The sequence below is a fragment of the Rissa tridactyla genome, chromosome 7 (assembly GCF_028500815.1).
Source record: "Rissa tridactyla isolate bRisTri1 chromosome 7, bRisTri1.patW.cur.20221130, whole genome shotgun sequence".
NCBI classification, from domain to species: Eukaryota; Metazoa; Chordata; class Aves; order Charadriiformes; family Laridae; genus Rissa; species Rissa tridactyla.
Window position 1 is genome coordinate 12,354,667 of NC_071472.1, and position 19,578 is coordinate 12,374,244.

A 19,578-nucleotide genomic window follows, 5' to 3' on the forward strand; every position below is an offset into this window, starting at 1 on the left:
CGGGCTCCCCTCAGCGCCCCGCGGGCCCTCGGCGCCCGCTCGTTTCCCTGGGGCAGCGGCCGCCGCCGTCCGCCGCGACGGGGAAACTTTGCCCTCGTCGGCTGCTCTCCGCCGGGCGGGGCGGCGGCGGGTCGGGCTCCCCCCGGCGCCGAGGGCTCGGTGGAGCTCGTCCCGTCGGAGGCGGTGCCCCCCGGGAGCGGAGCGGCAGCGGGTGGGAGCCTGTGGGGGCGGGGGGCTCCGCTGGGACGGGCTGTGGCGGTGGGTGCCCGCCCTGGAGCCGTTGCGGGGCCGGCGGGCGGAGCGGGGCCGGGCGAGGAGCCCCGCTGCGGCGCTGGAGCCGAGCGTCTGGTGGAGTCCCTTCTGTCGCGGTGCCCTCCCTCCGGTCTGTCCCGTCCCTCGGCGCCAGCCCAGCGTCGGACGAGTCGCGTCCCCGCTGTCCCTCGTGCCTCGCGCTGTCGATAACACTAAAAAACCCCAACCAAACGCTCTCTTGCCGCCTCTCGGGCTCTTGCGGGGTTTCGTGTGCGTGTCCCCGGAGGTGCTGTGTCGCTCTCCGCTGCCATGTGCGATGGCCCAGCGCTGACAGAGGCTGGGTGTCCCCTGCCCCCGCCAGGCCTCGGCCGGGCCCCTCTGCGGCAGGTCCTTGTCCAGGCGACCCGTCCGCCGCAAACGGAGCACAACAGCACGAGTGCGCGTCCCCTGGGGCTGCTGGAGTTTGTAATTGACACCTTAATTTGCTCTGCAGCTATCTTCGCATCCAGGTGATGGTGTAGATCACTGTTCTCGCCTCACCACTTCTGTGGTGTGGACTCCAGCACCTCTCAATAGCGAGGAGAAGCTCAGCGCAGGGAATCTGTCCTGTAGCAGTAGTTAAGAAGGCAAATCTGTAGCCCTTTACAGCCCTGCGAGATTTCCCCGCAAACCCTTTGACTGCTGCCTGCTTTGGGAGAAGTTGAAAGCGGCTGCCTGCAAGGTGTGAGCTCCAGGGCCTGCGCCCCAGAGTCTTATTGGAATCCAGATAAAAATAAAACCATCTTTTGAAAGATTGAGGATATTTGGGTGGGAGGAGAAAAGAGCCTTTAAAATGGATCCCGAGTGAGCCTGTTTTCCGCTAGATAAATCCTGGCGGGTGAGGAGTTGGGCGGACAGACTAGCTGCGCTATTTTTGAGGAAGGTTGGTAAAGAATTAATATAGATACGATTTATTTCAATAAGGCAATTGGGCCTGATGATTCCTGTCTTTGCTGGTGACAGCTGGTGCTATTTTGGCTTATAAGATAGTTACACTGAGGTGGAGCAAAGGTAGCTGAGAAAGGGGGAACTTGGTTCTTGTAATGTGCTCGTTACACCCATTACCCAATAGGTGTGTTACTGGGAGATGGAAGTGCTGAGCAGATTTATGGCTCCATGTGATATTTGTGGGATGTTTCACTCAGAGGGGAATGATAATTACCCCCCAGTTTGATTAAAAATTAATCTCTTGTTTCAGAAACTCTTAATTACACAAGCAGTACAACAGTACAGGCAGTGAGGAGGACTCCTCAGTTTTGTTGTGACGTCCCTGCGCAACGTTAAGAAGTTAAGCTCTCTGAGCTCTTCTTAGAAGTAAAAGCATTTGCCTGCTCATTGAGCTGCTCATATTTAATTCACTTACGTTTATAAAAGATCTCAAAAACCTGAGAGAGGAATTGCAGTATAAATGGAGAGTTTCTTTAAAGGTCCTGAACTTTTTATCATGGCAGGCAAGTTCCTGAGCATATGAAATTTCTGTTTCCTCAGAAGAAAAAATTAAAAGAAATCCAAGTGTTATAAACTCAGAAATAAATGGAATAAATCTGTATTTAGTCTCCTGTTGTCAGGTAAATCTTGATCATGATGTTACCTATTTTCCTGATTTATACCAGACCTCCTAGAAAGTTCCAGTCTTGAATGGGATATGGCTTGTGGTGCTTTTACATGAGCTGCTTTTTTCTGGGCATGTTTGTGATGAGATGATTTCTGCAGCTTGGGGTGCTACTGTGGGAGTCCTGTGATCAGGATTCAATGTCTGTGTTGACACTCACTGCCATTCTTTTGCGATAGGTCACTCAGGGCTCCGACTGATAACCTGTCTTCAAATGGATGAAGACTTTGCGTTTCCCCTGGACACTGATGAAATTCTCCAACATACAATGTTGAGCTTAGGAAAAAAAACCCTCAATTAGTTATTTTCTACTTCTTAAAAGACTTCATAATAAGGTAGTTTTTCAGGAGTTGGTTGGCAGAAGCTCACTTGTTCACATGAAAGGATTGATACATGGCTGGTGGCAGTAATTAGTTACTGACCCTGTGACAATCAGAGTGCTCAGACTTAGTTTTTCCAGACAGCAGTGCGTTGGGAAGAGAACTGCGAAAACACTAAAAACTTGAAGGTGCCCAGATGATGAAGTGGTGCTCTAAAAAGCACAAAAGGTGGCTTTTAAACTGAAGCACACAACAGCTTTGTCACATGATAAACAGGTAGTAGAGTAAACGTTTTAAAATCATAGTTGCCTTAGCTTTATTTAAAATGGATCAAGTAACAATTGAAAAATCTCGGCATAATTACTGTATTTACTTTGCATTTATCTTGACTTAGCTAAAGAAAACATTGATTCTAAAAATAATAGATCTTGTGTCTGATTTTATATACTGTAGTGTGTGTAGTATATGGATACATAGTAATACAATGGCTTTTGCAAGAGCAAACAGCAGAAAACTGTGGATCCTTAAGTGAAGCTGCATACACTTACCACTTGGTTCACGTGTTTGGGTGTTAAGGGACCAACGTGACACAACAGGGAATAACCAGTCCTGCAGTTGGTTCTCAGCTGTACTTGCTCAGGTGTTTGTTGTTTTTTTTCAGCATAGTTCAAAGTGTTAAGATGTAGAAAGCATTGCATCTTTCTTCTCTTGCATTCAGTCAAACTGTTATTTTCCCACCACAGCGTGAAGTCATGTAGTCGTGCCTGACCTGGCTTAGGAGGCTCATTCTGGAGGCATAGATGCAGCATAGAAATTATTTCCTAAAAACTGTGGTTGACTGAAATCACTGAATAATGGGGGGGGTGGGGAGGGAGCACATGTTGTTAGAGTTGAGTGTAAATGTTTGATAAGCTGCTTTAAAATGTGATTATGTTTCTTATTTTCATTCAAGTGCCGTAACTGCTGGTACTTCTGGGTAGAAGTAGCTGATGGTGGTATAAACAATGAATTTCAAAAGGATTTCAGCCAACAAGATAGATCTTAATGTAATAGCTTTTGAATTTGCAAAGGTTCGTGTTATCAGTGTTGAGCAAAGAGTCTTCTGGGTTCTGAGTTTCACTGTCCACGTCTTCAGTGGCTGGTTGTCGAGTCAAAGTACAGTACACTTCTCCCTTTTCAGGTTCATCCACTGCATGGCTTTGCTGTATTCTCTTGCATAAATGATGCAGAATCTCAGCAAACTTTGCATAAGAAAACACCTTTTTGTAATTTGTAAGACAAATAAGGGGAATTAAACTGAGGACCTGAGCTTGCTTATCAAGTCTGAGCAACTGCAAGTTAAAAAAAAAAAAAAGAAATTTTGTGTATGCAGTATTTATTTTTCTTAGTTTGGATTAATCAAAGACTGTAAGAGTCTAGCTTAAAGTTTAAATGCATGGCAGTGGTAATTCAATGAAATGTAGCTCCAGCTGGTATATCTGGTAGACCTGAGGTCAGAGAAAGCCAGAAAAAATGCACTTATAGCTTAGCTTCCATGTGACAGTGGTGTCTTTTGCTCCCTTTTTAAATTTCTCGACAAGTTTCTTTTTCAGTTGATCTTCCTCGCTTTCACCTACTCCTATTGGATTTTCTCTAGTCAGGTGAAGAACTATTTAAGAATCATAGAAGCAGGACAGAGGTACTAAAATCTTCAACACAAAGTAGGTGCAGCTTTTAATTTTGTACGGGTTAATACTTTGATCTGTATTAAATGTTTTTTGAAGGACAGTAATTTTATTATTAAAAGAGAGATGTGGTCTTTGGGAATGGAAAATACAGTCTTTCTGGAGTCAGTGATCCGGCAGGGAGGGTGGAGATGAGCGAGGGGCTGGAGCCCCTCTAGGAGCCATGTACTTCACCAGTCACTTGGTTAAGGTGAGAACAGTCTGCAGGCACAAGAAGAACTGGTATCTTGTGCAACCTGAGAAATTGCTCAATTCAACAAAGTTTCTCAACAAACACAGAAGATTAGGAAAAATAAAGGAACTTGACAGATACGAACAGGGCAGCGTCAACCTGCTCTGATTTACTATTCTAAAAAAGAAGCAGTCAGTGTTGCAAGGGGGAGTCATTTAGTACTGTAGCACTTACTGGTTTATTCTACACTGAAGTCCAAATACCAAATTAATCTGATTCTTTCTTTGTAAACAGCAATTACTTGGCAAATATTTGTCTTTTGGTTTCACAAGACAGCTTTAACTGAAATAACTTGTCACTACTGAAAAAAGGGAGGTCTTTTTTCTCATTCCCCATTTCTCTTCCCCACTTCTGCTTTTCTTTGGTGCTCATCTTCTGAAAAGTCCAGGCAGAAATGAAATAGCTTTTTTTCAGTTGTACTAACAAATGTTGTTGCAAACATAAACTTGGATGACAGAGTCACTTATTATTGACAAATCTGAACTTTACAGTGTATTTCAAACAACTGTTGCATTTGGGACAATATTTGTATATACTTCATAACACCTGAGCTAATGTGATACTTGCAAGCATCTAATGTGCTGTACATTAAGGGGATTTCTTCATCTTCCCTCTTACAAAACCACAGCTGCAGATTTTTTTTCAAAGGGTAAAAAGCTATTGCATAGTTAAGGGACTTTTCTACGTGTCTACACACACTTCCACTGAGGTGCACCATTGTTAGCAGAGACACTCGGTGACTGTTAGCACAAGCTTTGTAGCAGCACTTGTGGGTTTGGAGGGAGGTGGAGGTAAAGTTGGGGGGCATCAGGAGTTGCTGAGGGCAAGACAGCCCGGATAAGCCTGTCAGTGAAAAGTCTGGGAGCCGCTGGAAAGGATTCCCACTTCTCATTGACCAGCCCCTTCTCTTTGTGTTTGCCACGAGCAAATGGAAACTAAAGTTAACTATAGATAAATTAAAAAGCATTTGACCAGGGTGTACCCACCTTAGTTTTGTGGCTTGCCCTAGATTCCACTGAAGAATTTCTGAGGTTGTTGGCGAACACGGACTCTGGATGACTGTGGTAATGAAAGATGTTACTGCATCGTCCAGGACTGGAGCAAAAATTCTTAAGGTTGCTTCTTAAATTACCTGAGGGGAAAATCAGCAGGATTAGTGGATCACATTGTTTATAGTATAGTTGCAGTTATATAGGCACTACTTATATAGGCCTAGATGTATTTGTTCCTTAAAAAGGAAAGCTGGGACAGGCATGGCCATTGCTACCTTCAGAGCTTTAGCAGACTCAGTTTTCTTGCAGTTACTTATCCATAACTGTTTCTCATAAAAATACATGCTAGCAATTAAGCTGGATGGTCTATGATAAAGTCTAAAGGTTTACTTTGAACTGAACCATTAAAATGAATGCCTTCTGAACCTTAATTGTTTATGTCATACTTCTTTAAGTTATAGTATGGTGAGAGATCTTTGACTAGCAGTAAATGGTTTTCTGCTTAAACTAAACAAAATGTGATGCCAATCTTATTTAAAACGTCATTAGTACCTTCCATAACTAAATGCAACTCACTGAAAATTAAGCTTAGATATTAAAGATATTGGTATCGTGTTGGTGCTGAAATGTGTTTAAAAATGCATAATACTTAACTTCGATAAATTTGCAGGGAATCCAAATATTTAATGTTTTCAGTGTTGCAGAGGGTAGGCAAAAAGTGTCTCTCAGGACACTTAGATGCCTGTTGCTTCCTTAGGTGTCAAAAGAGGGATTAAGGATTTCTTTGTATTTATGCTCTCCTTAATGTCTCCTTATCTTGGACTCTCTTCTCTCTTTCAGATGGCTTGTTATTGCAGTTGGTCTAGTTCGAGCATACCTGGCGAAAGGTAGCTACCATAGCCTTTACTATTCAATAGAAAAGCCCCTGAAATTCTTCCAAACTGGAGCTTTGCTTGAGGTAGGTGTAGTCTTCTTCCCTAGAGTTACTAATGTTTGCATGAGTGTTTTGCTTAGGAGAAATAAGGCAGCCTTTGAGCAGTGCTTTCTAGGTATCTGTTTTTTCATTATCATTTATAGAATGATATGAAGGTAAAATAGGAAATATGCCTCACGCAAATGTTGAATCTTCCCATTTAGCAAGCAGTGAGGGAACTAGCTGTCTGCTAATTAGCTTGGGCAGCAGAGCTAAATATTAAGCCTAATCTTTGAAATACAAATATTGAATCTTAAGCTCTTGTGATAGAACTAAATGTGTTTCTGAATTGCTTCATTTGAAATGTTAGTGATTTGAATTTTTCTTTTTGTTCTAGATTCTGCACTGTGCATTTGGTAAGCTTGCAATTTTTCAGTTTTATTATTTTTATAGAAGACTGATGTTTTAGCAATATATTAGCATGAAAAATGTTATGGTGTATGAATTGCCAGATTTAATTCTTGCATAACTCACTAATTCTTGCTTGCAGTACATTCCAATTTTTTACTAAATAATTTGACAAGTTAAATCACAAAAAGGAAAATAGTGTAACAGGTTTTCAATTACTTGACATTCTATTTTTATGTAGATCCTTACAATACTACAAATCTTAGAGCAGTTTATAAATGTTTTATAGTAGATCGTTACTCTTCATCTTTACATCCTATAATCTTCTGTACCAAGCTGTCATTCCTCCAAAAAAAATATTTCTAGCTGGAAGTAATTTAAAATCCAATAAAAATAACATTTCAAGCACTAGAACTTTGCCCACATCCATAGTGCATAGATACACGTTGTAAAATTAGGAAGGGGTAACCACTCTTTACCCCAGATTCCGCTGTGCTTTAATGGAACTGTCTGGGAGAATACGAATTACTTGAGATGTGACTCAACAATTCTCGCTAGCCTGTACTGTGAGGCTTGCTTGTTAGGCTGGTGGCAGGAACTCAATTATCTATCAGTGGCGTGGGGTTGGTAGCAGTGTCATGGTTCAGTCAACCTGAAGAGCCTCGTGGCAGAGTGGCAGGATTGCGTCTTGTCTGGTTTGTTAGTCCTCGTGAGTAGTGAACAGCTTGGCCTCAGCATCTGGATGTTTTGTTCATAGAATAGATGATGTGTTGCAATCTCTGCGAGATCAAAGCCAGTGTGCTATAGTATGGAGCAGTGCCTGTCTGCTTCACTCTGATTTTTCTGAACAATCCAGTCTTCACAAAGAGACAGTCTTATTTATGTTTAGGTAGGTGGTCTTGTGACTTTAAATTTGAGCGTTTAAGCTCATATCTGAATGTTTTCTATTTAAAGAGTAAGATGGCATTAAGGTTCCTAAAGCTGCAGCTACAAACCTGCTATTGTTCACATATCATACAAACAATCTACATACTGGAGGGTGTATCACTATGATACAAGTAGGTTCATATTGAATTCCTGTACAAAAGACTTTTTTTTTAATAACCAAATGTAGTAGTTGGAAAACTTAAAATGATATACATAAATTTGTCAGCAGAGGGCAGTCTAATTCTGTATTTGATAAATTAGTTCTGACCTTCCTGAATAATTGTTACTCTGAGAATGTTGTTTCATAAAGGACAATTTGTAGACTACACAGATCATCCCAAGAAAAGAATGATCATATACGCAAATTATTGTAAAGGCTTCTCAGAGTAAACTATGTGTATCATATAGTTGCCTGTGCTGCCAAGGTAGTCCTTCCAATACTGTTTTATTTTACTAAATGTCAGTTATTGTTTTTTTACCAGAATAAACCATAGTTTAAAAACATTTTTCAAACATTAATAATAAAATGTGAAAATTTTGAAGTTTTATTTAACAAGTGGCAAGAAGAACAAGTTGAATCTCATGACACTGGGCAAAAAAAGTTACAAATAAAAGGCTATTTTTTATCTAAATCTATAATGCTCTACTGCTTTCTTAAGCTAAACTTGTATGCAGGTGCCGGTGTTTACTAGTACTAAATCTAAGAAAGAGTAAAAAACTTATTTTTTCCTCACACTTTAGAGTATACGTCCACACAAATCGGTGAAGAGCAGGAGAGAGTCCTGGGTTTCACCTTCCAGGCTGGTGTGGAACAGCAAACAAGGTGACTGTACCAGCCTGTCTGTGTGCAAAGCTAATAATCCTGGCTCAGTTGATTTGAGATGTGGATCCATTTAGCCCGTGTTATCCCGAGTCACACAATTTAGTATTAGTGGAGAGAGCCATTAGTGGAATGTTGCAACATTTTATACCGTTATAAGTCTATCCTTTTGCTTTCCCTAACAAAGTTTTTTACAAAAAAACACACTTATTTTATTATAACTGCCCATGGATTTTATTTTTTTTTTTCCTGCTATTGGAAGCGTTTGTCAGCTAAGAAAAATGAGGGGGTTTTGCACAGCTGGATACACTGCTGCTGTCTGCTGTAGTCCTACGGACTCTGGTAAAAGTTTTTATGCAAGGAGAAACAGGAAATTTGCAGATTCCTTTGCCCCTGCTAAACTAATTGCTATAACTAGAGCTGTAATTCTCTGTCAGTAGAGGAGCTTATCTGTGACAGATGGCTGTGAATATCAGCATAACTTTTCTCTCCACATCTTTTCAGTAGAATCTGAAATGTTAGCATCTGTGAGGCAAGTTCTTCAAAATATGAAGATTGATAGGGGAATAGAACTTTGGCATGTGGCAAAGATTTAAAAAAAAAAAAAAAAAAAGAGCTCTAGATGAAGAGACGAGGTAATGTGTAGCCCAGAGACCAAGAGCAGAGACTGAAGGACAGGCAAACGGAAAGTGAATGTGCAGTTCCTTGACTTTGTAGCAGATAGAATCCAAGTGTCTGAATGCCATTGGTAGCATGGAAGAGCTTACCAGTAAGCCTCTGGTAAGCCGAAGTCAGCACTGGTTGACTTTGCTTTAGGCTGCCCAGTTAGGAGGGATAGGAGGGCTCCACCTTGTAAGCTGTGCATACAGCCTGTTGTCAGTCAGGATCTCCCTGGGAGAGGGGAGGTACTTGTTGGGAGTTGGAGGATTTCCTGCTGGAGGTGGGATCTGGAAGAGGTCTGGGCATGACTGACTTGCCGCTTGGTTCTGGACCTGAGCCCTCTGTCAAGCACCGCTCTAGCATGTGTAGTGTTGGATAAGGGGGGACAGATGTTTTGAAAAATACCAAGCTTAAAATTGTCTGTTGGGTACCTTTTCAGTGCAATGAGTAAATAATTAGAGGCAAGTAAAGTTTATGTAAATCGTAGGTGGTGAGTCGCTTATTTTTGATCTCGTGTTTTTGGCATAGATTGGCATTGTCTTGGCTGCAATGAAAAAACTTGTTTGCTTTACTTGTGAGAGAAAGTTGGATGGTTCCTACGCAGTCTTTTTGGGTTATTTATAGATTTCTTTGTATGAACGTTAGTTTATCTTGCTTAGGAAGGGATGATCTAAATTGTATAAAAGAAAGTCTGTTACATGGTAGGAGTGAGCCTTTAATGAGTATAGATTGTGGGATTTTATAGCACCCTGTTTTGTGTTGTCTGAGTAACAGAAATTCTGCACTGATGTTTTACCATAGAAATTAGATTATGAACAATATGAGATAAAACTGAAGAGAATTGTGTTTGTAGGATTTTTCCTTCTTTTTACTCTGAAATGTACTTCAGTACAGTTCAGTTGCATGGCTGAAAATAGTTCTAATTAAACTTGCTTTTCACTTTTCTTATTCTTTCTTCCACATTCCAGCTTGGTCTTTACATCCTTCTGAGGCTGTTGTGTTGCTTGCTGTGATTTGCATTCATTTTAGAAGCACTGTTTACTGTTTGTTAGGAGGTGCAACTGCTCTTCCATTTGTCGTCTTCATGCTTTTGAAAGAAAATAAAACTTTGTGCTGTGAAATTCAGGAATTTTTTTGTAATCTTGCAGTCTAAAACTGTTCCTGCTCTGTCAGACCTGGGTGTATAGGATCCTTTTAGTGGCGCTTTAATCAGGACCTTCATCAGCGAAATCTGCTTCCTCAAGAAAATCTTAAAAATGTTTCTGTACCTACCAATGCATCAGTTATTTCTTGGGTTTTGTGTTTGTGTGGTTTTTTTTTTTAAAGTTGTATTGCCAAGGAGGAATTACAAACTTTTTATCTATCAGAATATAGGCTAGATCAGTGTTTTTTCAAAGTAGTTATACATTTTGCTTGCTGGATTTTGGGATATACTGTGCAAAACACTTTCATTGGTTTTACTTTTTAAATCGCAGTAATGAAAAGTATCTTGGATATTTTAATCAAACAGGGTTTATTTGAAAGACTGTGTCCCAAAAGCTATTTGATTGAGGTTATCTCATCTTATTCAGGTGTTCTGTGTATTAAGGAATGTGCTATGATTGCAACAAGACTGATTGCTTTTATTTGCATTTTGATGGACAAAGTCTGTTGGGGATTGCATTGCATTAGGCTGTATAAACACGCCAGAGGACAGACTTCATACTCTCAAATTAAAAAACTTAAATGCTTTCCTTCCAAAAATTTCAAATAACTGGAACTTTGGCTTAGCTGTGTTTTATTTCCTCACCCCCACCTCCCACCCTGATAGTCAGGAGTATTTACTAATTGCAAAATTTCTTCCAGGCATTGTTCCGTCTTCTGTTGTTCTGACTGCTTTCCAAGTGATGTCAAGGGTTTTCCTGACGTGGGCAGTAACACATAGTGTAAAAGAGGTAAGTTAAGCTACAAAATACATATAAAAACTAATGACCCATGGTGAAAAGCAAGGGTTGATCGCCGTCTTATTTTCCTTAAAATGACTTCTGTTTGTATCCCAACATGAAATTCTTTGTGAACTTGTGTGGATCAAAAGAAATAAAAATAAATCTGATGTCATCTTTGCTTGGCAATCAAATAGATTGAGATCTGGTTCTTTCACTGTAAGACGTCTAGCTCTTGAATAGATTTTTGCAGTCCTTACTGAAAGTTAAAGCGGTTCCAGTGTATAATATGGAACCCAGAATTTGGGACAGCATTCTAGTATTGATTTCACTAGTGCCATGATTAATAGCAAAACCTCCTCACTGCCCCCTTGTTCATACACAGTTGGCTTTCTTTACCATGGCATGTGGAAGCTCCCCCGCAACTGTGCACAGCAGTACCTGAATGTCCTCCATTATCACTTTCCAGGATAATCTTCCCTCTGTCCTTCATTCATTTTTCTTACATTCAAGTGGAGGTGGGTTTTGGGGCCTGCGTGTTTTTTCTCATTGCTTACCACACCAAATATTGCTGTACTTCATACAAATCTATGCAGAATCATTTGGAAGCAATTTTATTTGAAAATTATTCCTGACAGTTATTTTAAAATTTAAACATGCTTTAATTGATATAGATCATGCTGACTGACTCTTTCACGTGATCTAAATACCTTGTAGTAGCTCAGATATGCTGCATCTGTACTGTTACTTTAGCCAGCTTCTCATTAAAGAAAGAAATTAGTCTTGATGCCAGTGTCAGCATGGCTGCCTGAAATAAGTGATGGTGATCTAGTGTCATTATATGCATAAGATCTTTTGTGACTTGACATGGAGAATGTCTTAAGGAGCTTGTCTCATTACTAAGTCTTCAGGGCAGCTGCTTTCTCTTCCTTACTCCAAACTGTTATCAGAGCATCCATCCACATGTAGAGTAACATAAGTCCCTGTAGTTCCTGGTAATTAACAGCCCTTTCTGATATTATGATGGTTGTTCATGTGGAGCCTTAGTCTCTTACTATTTGAAGTGGATGAATGTTATTTTTCTCAATAAACTCAAAATCTTGTAAATAGTTATCTTCTATATGGATTTCAGTTTTGGTGCAAATAAATTTACTCCAGTCTCTTAATTCACTGGAGATAAATCCTAGATTTTGGGGGGGGTGGGGGGAAGCCATAATCCCAAGGCATTAGATTTTAGGTACATGTATGAAATATTTTGAAAGAAATATGCCTGTAGTTTTGCTTTTTACCTGTATAATGTTGGGGTACCTCGTGCTTCATAAAAAACAGTGATAATCTGTTTTTATGAATTCCCTACTGGTTTTGAAGTAACCCAAATGTTAAAGGTTGGATTACATGGATTAGAATTGTTACAAATGTTGTCTGTTAGACATAAAAAGGAAGTCTGTAAAATGATTGTGGGTTAGGTTTTTTGAAACTTATGCCCACATTCTCACCAGAGAAAACCAGCAAAATGGGAGAAAATGTGAGCAACAAGTTCAGCCTAATATTCAATTTTCAACAAGGATTTTTTAATAAGGATTCTTTCAACAATTTTATACGCAGTTTTTTCTTCACATTTGTGTGGTCTTTTGGTTGAAGTCTTGCAAGAGACTGTATTATGTGTTACTTTTTTTTCATGTCTTGGAAAGTGGGTATAAGAATGGTAAGGATGAGGAATCCTGTGATGAGTTTTTCAGCTGTGACTTAGAGCAAATAAATCAAATGAAGAGGCTGTATTCTGACCCCTCCCCTTCCCCCCAGCCACAGAGCATGCAGTCTCACCTGGGGAGATGTACTGAAAGTGTCATGAGTGTTCTACTTTTTCTAAAGGGCTGTCTGCACAAGTGAGCTCCATGGTGAAGTCCAGGATTAAATTCTCACACAGCTTTATGGAACTTGTAAGCTATGCAGTTGCATGATGAGGTTCTTGTAAAATAAAACAGTTTTACTCTATAACTTTTTGAGTGAGACTTGTTCAGTATCTTGCTTTTCCAGACTGCTTTTGTATATAATACAGTTAAAAGAAGAAACATCTGTATTGCATCCCTCCTTTCTGCCAGAATACACTTCTAGATATGTGATGTGATTTGAAGCATGCTTCTTGCCACTAACATGTTTGTGCTTTTTGTTGAATTCAGTGCTGATGTGTTGTTAATTCAATATGAAAGTATTTATAATAAATGTTAAAGCATGGCAAATGTTAAAGCACTGCACACTTCTCTGGGTAGCAATTGGATTCTCCTTACCTCCACCATATGAGTAGCTGTTAGCTTAGTGGAGGAGGGCCTGGCATGTAATACAGCACTTGTAATTGTTTTGTCATTACATGGGAAAGGAATCGGTTTGGTGAATTTTACTGTTTCTTCTACAAAGGAGGGGAAAAAATGAGCAGACTAGCATGAAGGGCTAGAATAAAGTAGGCATAGTTATCTTTTTGAATTTGCGTGAACAATAAGATCATCTGGTAACATTATGGTAGGCCTCTGTAGAGTTCCGTTCTGATAGATAATTCCACATACAGTTCTGATGGGTAATTAAAAAATGGCGTTGGCAGTGATTTAATGTTTATCCAATTGGGTGCAGTTACAGATAAGTTGCAAATAAGTATAATACATATTTAGAGCAACCTTTCTAGAACAGACAGTCAAAAGGGGTGGTGTGAAGATGACATGTACAGCATATTGAGCTGGTAATTAAGACTTCAGTGTCTGCAGTTGTGAATTGACATCCTCAATCAGTAGTAAAGCATACTTAAAGAGGGAAGAGCATCTTAATTTATGATGTTTAAAGTCTAAGCTGTAGTAAAAGAAGTCCACACTGGAAAAGTTCAGAACTCTGAATGGGTGAGTGCAGTTTAAAGGCCTGATTCATCACTGCTTTACATCTATGTAAAATTTGAGTAATACTGTACAACAGAAATGTCTGTCAGGCCCTTTGTGCCTACTGTGAAGCTTCTTTTTTTTTTTTTTTTTTATTGATGTACCAGAGAACCAGCTCTCTGGAGGGAGATGGGCTGTTTCATCCTTACAGTTGCATAGTGCTGCTGGTTTTAATCTTCTGCGCTGGATTGCTTAATTATGTGTTGAGATGAAATTTTCTGCAAATAATTTGTCAAATTGTTACTCTTAACATGGAGAAATCTATAGAATTTGTCTTTTCACGCATAAGAAGAACAGTAAAAACCTCTCGGGCTTTATGTTGTCAATTCCCAGTTCTCATGTTTGCGTTTTAAAAGGCTATGGATTCTCTTATATTTTAACAAATATTGTTTGCTATTCATAGTATTGAAGCTAAGAGAAAATATATTCTGGACCCTCCTTGATGATAAATTTGTTTGAAACACATGCCAAAAAATGATGCCTGTGACATGATTGACCCTTATTAAGGCAGTTGGACAAATAAGTTGTAAATAAAGTGTAAAATGTGCTTTGACTTTGTCTAACACCTCCTTCAAAGACTGGTATGAAAAAGTAAAGGAAAGAGAAATTGAGTTCTGAGGGCAGTGTTGGACTCTAGTGGTTTATTAAGGGTCTACTGTTTGTTGTCTGTACTTATCCTCCTTATCCTCAACTTGGAAGAGGAACGATAAAAATGCAGCATTAGCAGTGCCTAAATGAATGCCTCTTGAGAGACTGTTTTGTAAATCAGTAAATCAGTTCTCAGGGGTTTGATAATGTGCATCTCAGACATCTTTATTTGAAGTACTGAAAAATTGTCAGTCCTCAAAGAGATGTTCCAATATTGACAGACTTCTGACAGATCTGTTAGTGTGTAAGAAACAAACTTTTTAATGATGAGCTGTGGAATGTACTTAAAATATGATGCACAGTAGTCTTCTGTTCCTTACTGCACAGAATGGAACTATTTCAAAACTGTATAGGTCACTTTTGTATGAAAACTGCCACAAAGTTCCAGTATCCTTTCTTCCTTAAACAGCGACACAAGCTATAAAGGCACAATCAGTGACTCTTTAAGTGACCTTAACAGGGTTGTGTGTGTGTTTTATAATGGTGTGAACTGTTTCAATAACTTCTAAACACAGTTCTATTATTAAAGTAGACGGGGAAGATTAGACTTGAGAAGGCAGTGTTAAGGAAGTCCTGTGATAGAACTGGATTGTAACTGCCTGATTTTCTACTTCTATGTTTATCGTTCACTGTTAGCTTCACTGTTTCTTGTCCTTGCTCGTGTTCTTGGGTGCTGCTTCAAGCTACAAATTTTCGTTTGTTGTTTTTACTGACTTCCATAGTTAGGGAAATAAGAGCCGTTTCAAAGTACAGGTTGAAGTCTGTGATGCATAGGTTTAGATGAACTCTCTAAGCTGCTACTCCTGTTTTGACCAGAAGATGCAGCTGTAGAGTTGCATGTTGCTTCATGGGAACGGCATCATCTGTGAAGTGCTGTTAACTTTTCCAGGTTGAGAACTGTCTTGCTTATAAAGCAGACCCCAAACAAGATTAGGATCCTGTAGCAATGTAAAAATAAATTTGGTCTCTTCTCTGAGAATCTTCAAATAAGTTTTGGATTTTATTCTTTTTATGACGATGTAAGGGAGATTAATATGTAAGCAAATTGTCAGAGTTTCCTGCGAAAAAGGACAAGGTGCATTTGCTGCCAAATGCAATGAAAGTGACTTGAAATGTTATACACAGCAGAACGTAGATTAACAGCAGCTTTACATTCCAGGATATCCTAAGATTTCTGTGTAAATCTTTTCTGGGTTTTGTAGTTGGTAAAAAAGTTTTTTATGGATAATCCTCATGAGCATTTTTACAGGCAAATGTATGATCAGTCCCCTCCTATTAAAAGGTTTCTGATTGCCCATACATTTTTCTTGCTCCTTTTTTCATTTGTACGTGTACTTTGCCCAAGATGAATAGAGTGTACCACCCATACCTACAGAATTCCTTTTCCCTTTTTTCAAGAGTTGGAGGAAAAAAGAAAATGCAAGCCCCTGTGGTTGAGCTCTTTTTGTTCCCACCGTCCACTGAATTTGAGCTCGTGGTACTCATACAGCTGGGAATTCTGTTGAAGGGGAAGGGAGAAGGGGGAGGTCTGCATGAAAGTCATGTTTGCACTCTCAAGAGTTTGTAGTGCGGGTATGGGACCCCATGTATTTTTTCATCAGTGTTACTCCGTCTGAAACTTAAACCTCATAATTATGCTCCCAAATCTAATAAATCTAAAAATTCATGTTAAAATACATGCTTTTGAAGATTAACCTTCAAAATATGAAGGGAGTAAAAGCTGATTCAGTGATGTGTGTCTGAAATAAAAGCTCTAAGAGGTGTAAAGCAGTGAAACATGATAATGCCTTGAGTATAACATTAGAGGAAGTATGCTGGATACAATAAGCAGAAAAATGAGCAAGGAACAGTGAAGCAGGTAGTTGTCAAGCTTACCTGAGGTGAGACAATCTGAGTTTCTGTTTCTTCTCTTCTCCAGCCTTTGTCTTGGTGATAGCTATTTTGCTGCTTCTCAAAATTAGGACCCAGTTTCTCATCTGTATAGAGAGGAAAACAGTGCTTCTACTCAGAAGTAGCATGGACTAGGATCAGAATATAGAGTTTGAACCAGGTATCAAGTGCTAGACTAGTTGAACCAGGTATCAAGTGTTAGCATCCTTTCTGCTCGCTGCACTAGGAAGCAATTGTAGGACTGAAATAAAAGCTGATACTGTTATAGGAATGGGAAGAGTTACGGTATGTTCTCAGCATTTCAGGCATTTCTTCTACTAATTTACCTTGCATAGAATGGGCGATCTTAAATTATCTGATCAGCAAGCAGAGCTGTTCTTAAGCAATTAGAAAAATATGGAACATGATAAGAAGGGTTTTTTGCTGTTGTTAACTAATGTTGCTTTTAAGCTCATTCTTGGAGTCTGTTCTCTAAAATGATGCAGTAAAGCAACCCATGGGATTGATTTCTTTGAGATTTTCATGGGTCGGGTGAGTAATTAGTAACACTTGAATTGATATTGAGCTTGTTTTCTTTCCTACAGGTACAAACTGAAGATAGCGTCCTGTTGTTTGTGGTGGCCTGGACAATCACTGAGATAATCCGCTATTCTTTTTATACGTTTAGCTTGTTAAACCATCTCCCTTATCTCATCAAATGGGCCAGGTAGGTGGCATAATAGAAATCATAGCCTTAAAGCACTGATTTGACAGGGATGTTTATCTTGTAAAATAGTTGCAGTACAAAAAATTAGGTTCTACCCTGAGGTAATTGCCCTGTTTGGAAATGTGACTTCCTAGCTTCTTTCCAGCAGACTTTGGGGTTAAAAAAAAAAAAAAAAACACATTGTAAGCTGACAGAGTAGTTTGTCTGAACTCAGTCCCATTTACAACATGATTCTGTGATCAGAAACTGACACTTAACAGTAAGGGGTAACAGTAAGTAAACTGACATTTAACAGTAGCCCTTGAATCCAAGGGTTGCACTTGAAACAATCTGTAAGCATTTTAAGTAAGGTAATGACCTGTACCAATGAGTTCAGAAATCAAAGTAACAAATTGGGGGGGGGGAGCGGCAAGAATAGCTTTGAAAATAGTTTCCAGATTCTCAGAGGTGATCTTTAAATAATTCAGACTGACTGTTTGAATTTGATTTGAATACTTACCTTGCAATAATGTTCACAACTTGCCATGCTCTAATCAAATAAGAGCTGAGGTAAATAAATATTGAGTTGAGAATTTAAAATCTGAATATCCATAATAGCATTTAACAAATTCCTTGTCAGAGATTGTCATAACTTTTAATCCTTTCCATAAATGTTTTGTTCTAGGTACACTTTGTTTATAGTATTGTATCCAATGGGAGTCTCAGGTGAATTACTCACAATATATGCTGCATTACCCTTCGTCCGGCAGTCTGGCTTGTATTCCATTAGTTTACCTAACAAGTACAATTTTTCTTTTGACTACTATACATTCCTGATCCTGGTTATGATCTCTTACATTCCAAGTAAGTATAAGTTTGTTAAGGTGTGTTTTTAATATTAAAAGTTGTAAAAGGAAAAGATAATAATTGTGGGATTAATGTACATATAACTAATTTTGCAAAATTTTGAAAATTACTTAAAAAAAATCAAGACTAAAACTGCAGGGATTGCTTTCTACCAACACCTACAAAACAGTAATACAGGTTGTTTTTTTTTCCTCTAACACTTTGAATATGAAATAAGCGTGGTGGTTCTTGGCAAATACGTTATTGTTTTTTTTCCCCCATTTACAGACAGGAGAACAAAGTTCAAAACAGCTTCTTAAAAATTAGTTCTTTATCAGGAATAAGAACACTGCTTTTGTATTAGTGGGTAGGGAACCATTTCTGTTGAACTAACTTGAATCGCAGTAACTTGTAGCGATAGGACGAGGGGCAATGGCTTTAAACTAGAGCAGGGTAGGTTTAGATTAGACATTAGGATGAAGTTCTTTACAATGAGGGTGGTGAAACACTGTCACAGGTTGCCCAGAGAGGTGGTAGATGCCCCATCCCTGGAGACATTCAAGGCCAGGCTTGATGAGGCTCTGAGCAACCTGATCTAGTTGAAGATGTCCCTGCTCACTGCAGGGGGGTTGGACTAGATGACCTTTAAAGGTCTCTTCCAACCCAACACGTTCTATGATTCTATGAATTGACATAATCTCTGGTTGATGTTCCTATAGGTGGAATGAAGATTTGGTTTTGCTGCTTTGAAATGGGGAATAGGAACATAGAAGCATTTAGCAAATAGTTTTAGTCAAAATAACCATGAGTATTAATTACTACTTGTGCACTGCTAAACACAGTGGGAGAGAACCTACATTGAACCCAAATAACAATTTTAGCCTGCTTTCTCCATTAAAATTGCTGTCTCTGAAACGAGGTATTTTTGTGATGCATTATCATTTCCTGGATGCATAACTCGAATGCAGTCTTTTTTACTTTTTTATTTTTGATTATTATTGTGAATTGGTATGTTAATTCTCAGAACCAACTGCTTAGACTCAAGCAGTCTTAGGCACCTTGTCCCATGAAGATATTTCTGTGGTATTCCTGAGATACAAGAAAAGCAGTGTTCATTGCAGTCATTGATTGCACCATAGTTTGGTTGTTCATTCATAAAAGCTACCCGTGCAGGAGTTATGCCTTCTGATCCCAATGAAGATCTTGGAAATTTTGTGAATGTTAATATCATAAGGAAAGCAAGCTTTGAAAACTGTTGTTAAAAATTGGGTGTTTACATTCTTGATAGTTGCATCTTACCATTTACCTCACTTTAAATCTCTAATTTAGTAGTTATCTGTCAAAATTGGCATCTTGCTAGAAAAGATATCATTAAATTCTTTGCATATAATGGATCCCCATTACTTAGACTTCTACTGGAGAAATGACGTAGCTCTCTATGCTGTTAATGTTTCTGGATAGCTGTATTCACTCCTTAACACTGGTGGAGTGTATCACAATAGGGGGGAAACAATCAGGAAATCAAATACAGGGTAAAGAAAGCCAAAATAAAAAATGCTGACCTGAAAAAAAAAATTTAGTACACAAATTAGACTAGACTTTGGCCTATGTTTATGACGAACACTTTGCATGCATAACTCATAAAATTTAGGCTGACGCTGACCTTGTATAATTTTCATATGGTTCGCAAAGGTTTAGTGTTATCATGGCAATTTTAGCTTTTGCTGTTTATGTGTGTGTGTTCTATCCCCTGCTTTGTTGTTCTGC

At 39.1% G+C, this 19,578-nt stretch overlaps 1 protein-coding gene across 3 annotated transcripts in view; it reads left to right on the forward strand.

Annotated features, from left to right (window-relative positions):
* HACD2 (3-hydroxyacyl-CoA dehydratase 2) overlaps window positions 1–19,578 on the forward strand; it is a 28,518-nt gene that overhangs the window by 227 nt on the left and 8,713 nt on the right. The window contains exons 2-6 of one of the 3 annotated variants that reach the window (XM_054210270.1): window positions 6,012–6,129; window positions 6,482–6,500; window positions 10,745–10,833; window positions 16,865–16,986; window positions 17,651–17,829. In XM_054210270.1, coding sequence (XP_054066245.1) covers window positions 6,012–6,129; window positions 6,482–6,500; window positions 10,745–10,833; window positions 16,865–16,986; window positions 17,651–17,829 — 527 coding nt within the window. Of the gene's footprint in view, window positions 1–6,011; window positions 6,130–6,481; window positions 6,501–8,162; window positions 8,243–10,744; window positions 10,834–16,864; window positions 16,987–17,650; window positions 17,830–19,578 lie in introns of those variants that run through there. The other 2 variants (XM_054210271.1, XM_054210272.1) reach the window with 2 other exon arrangements.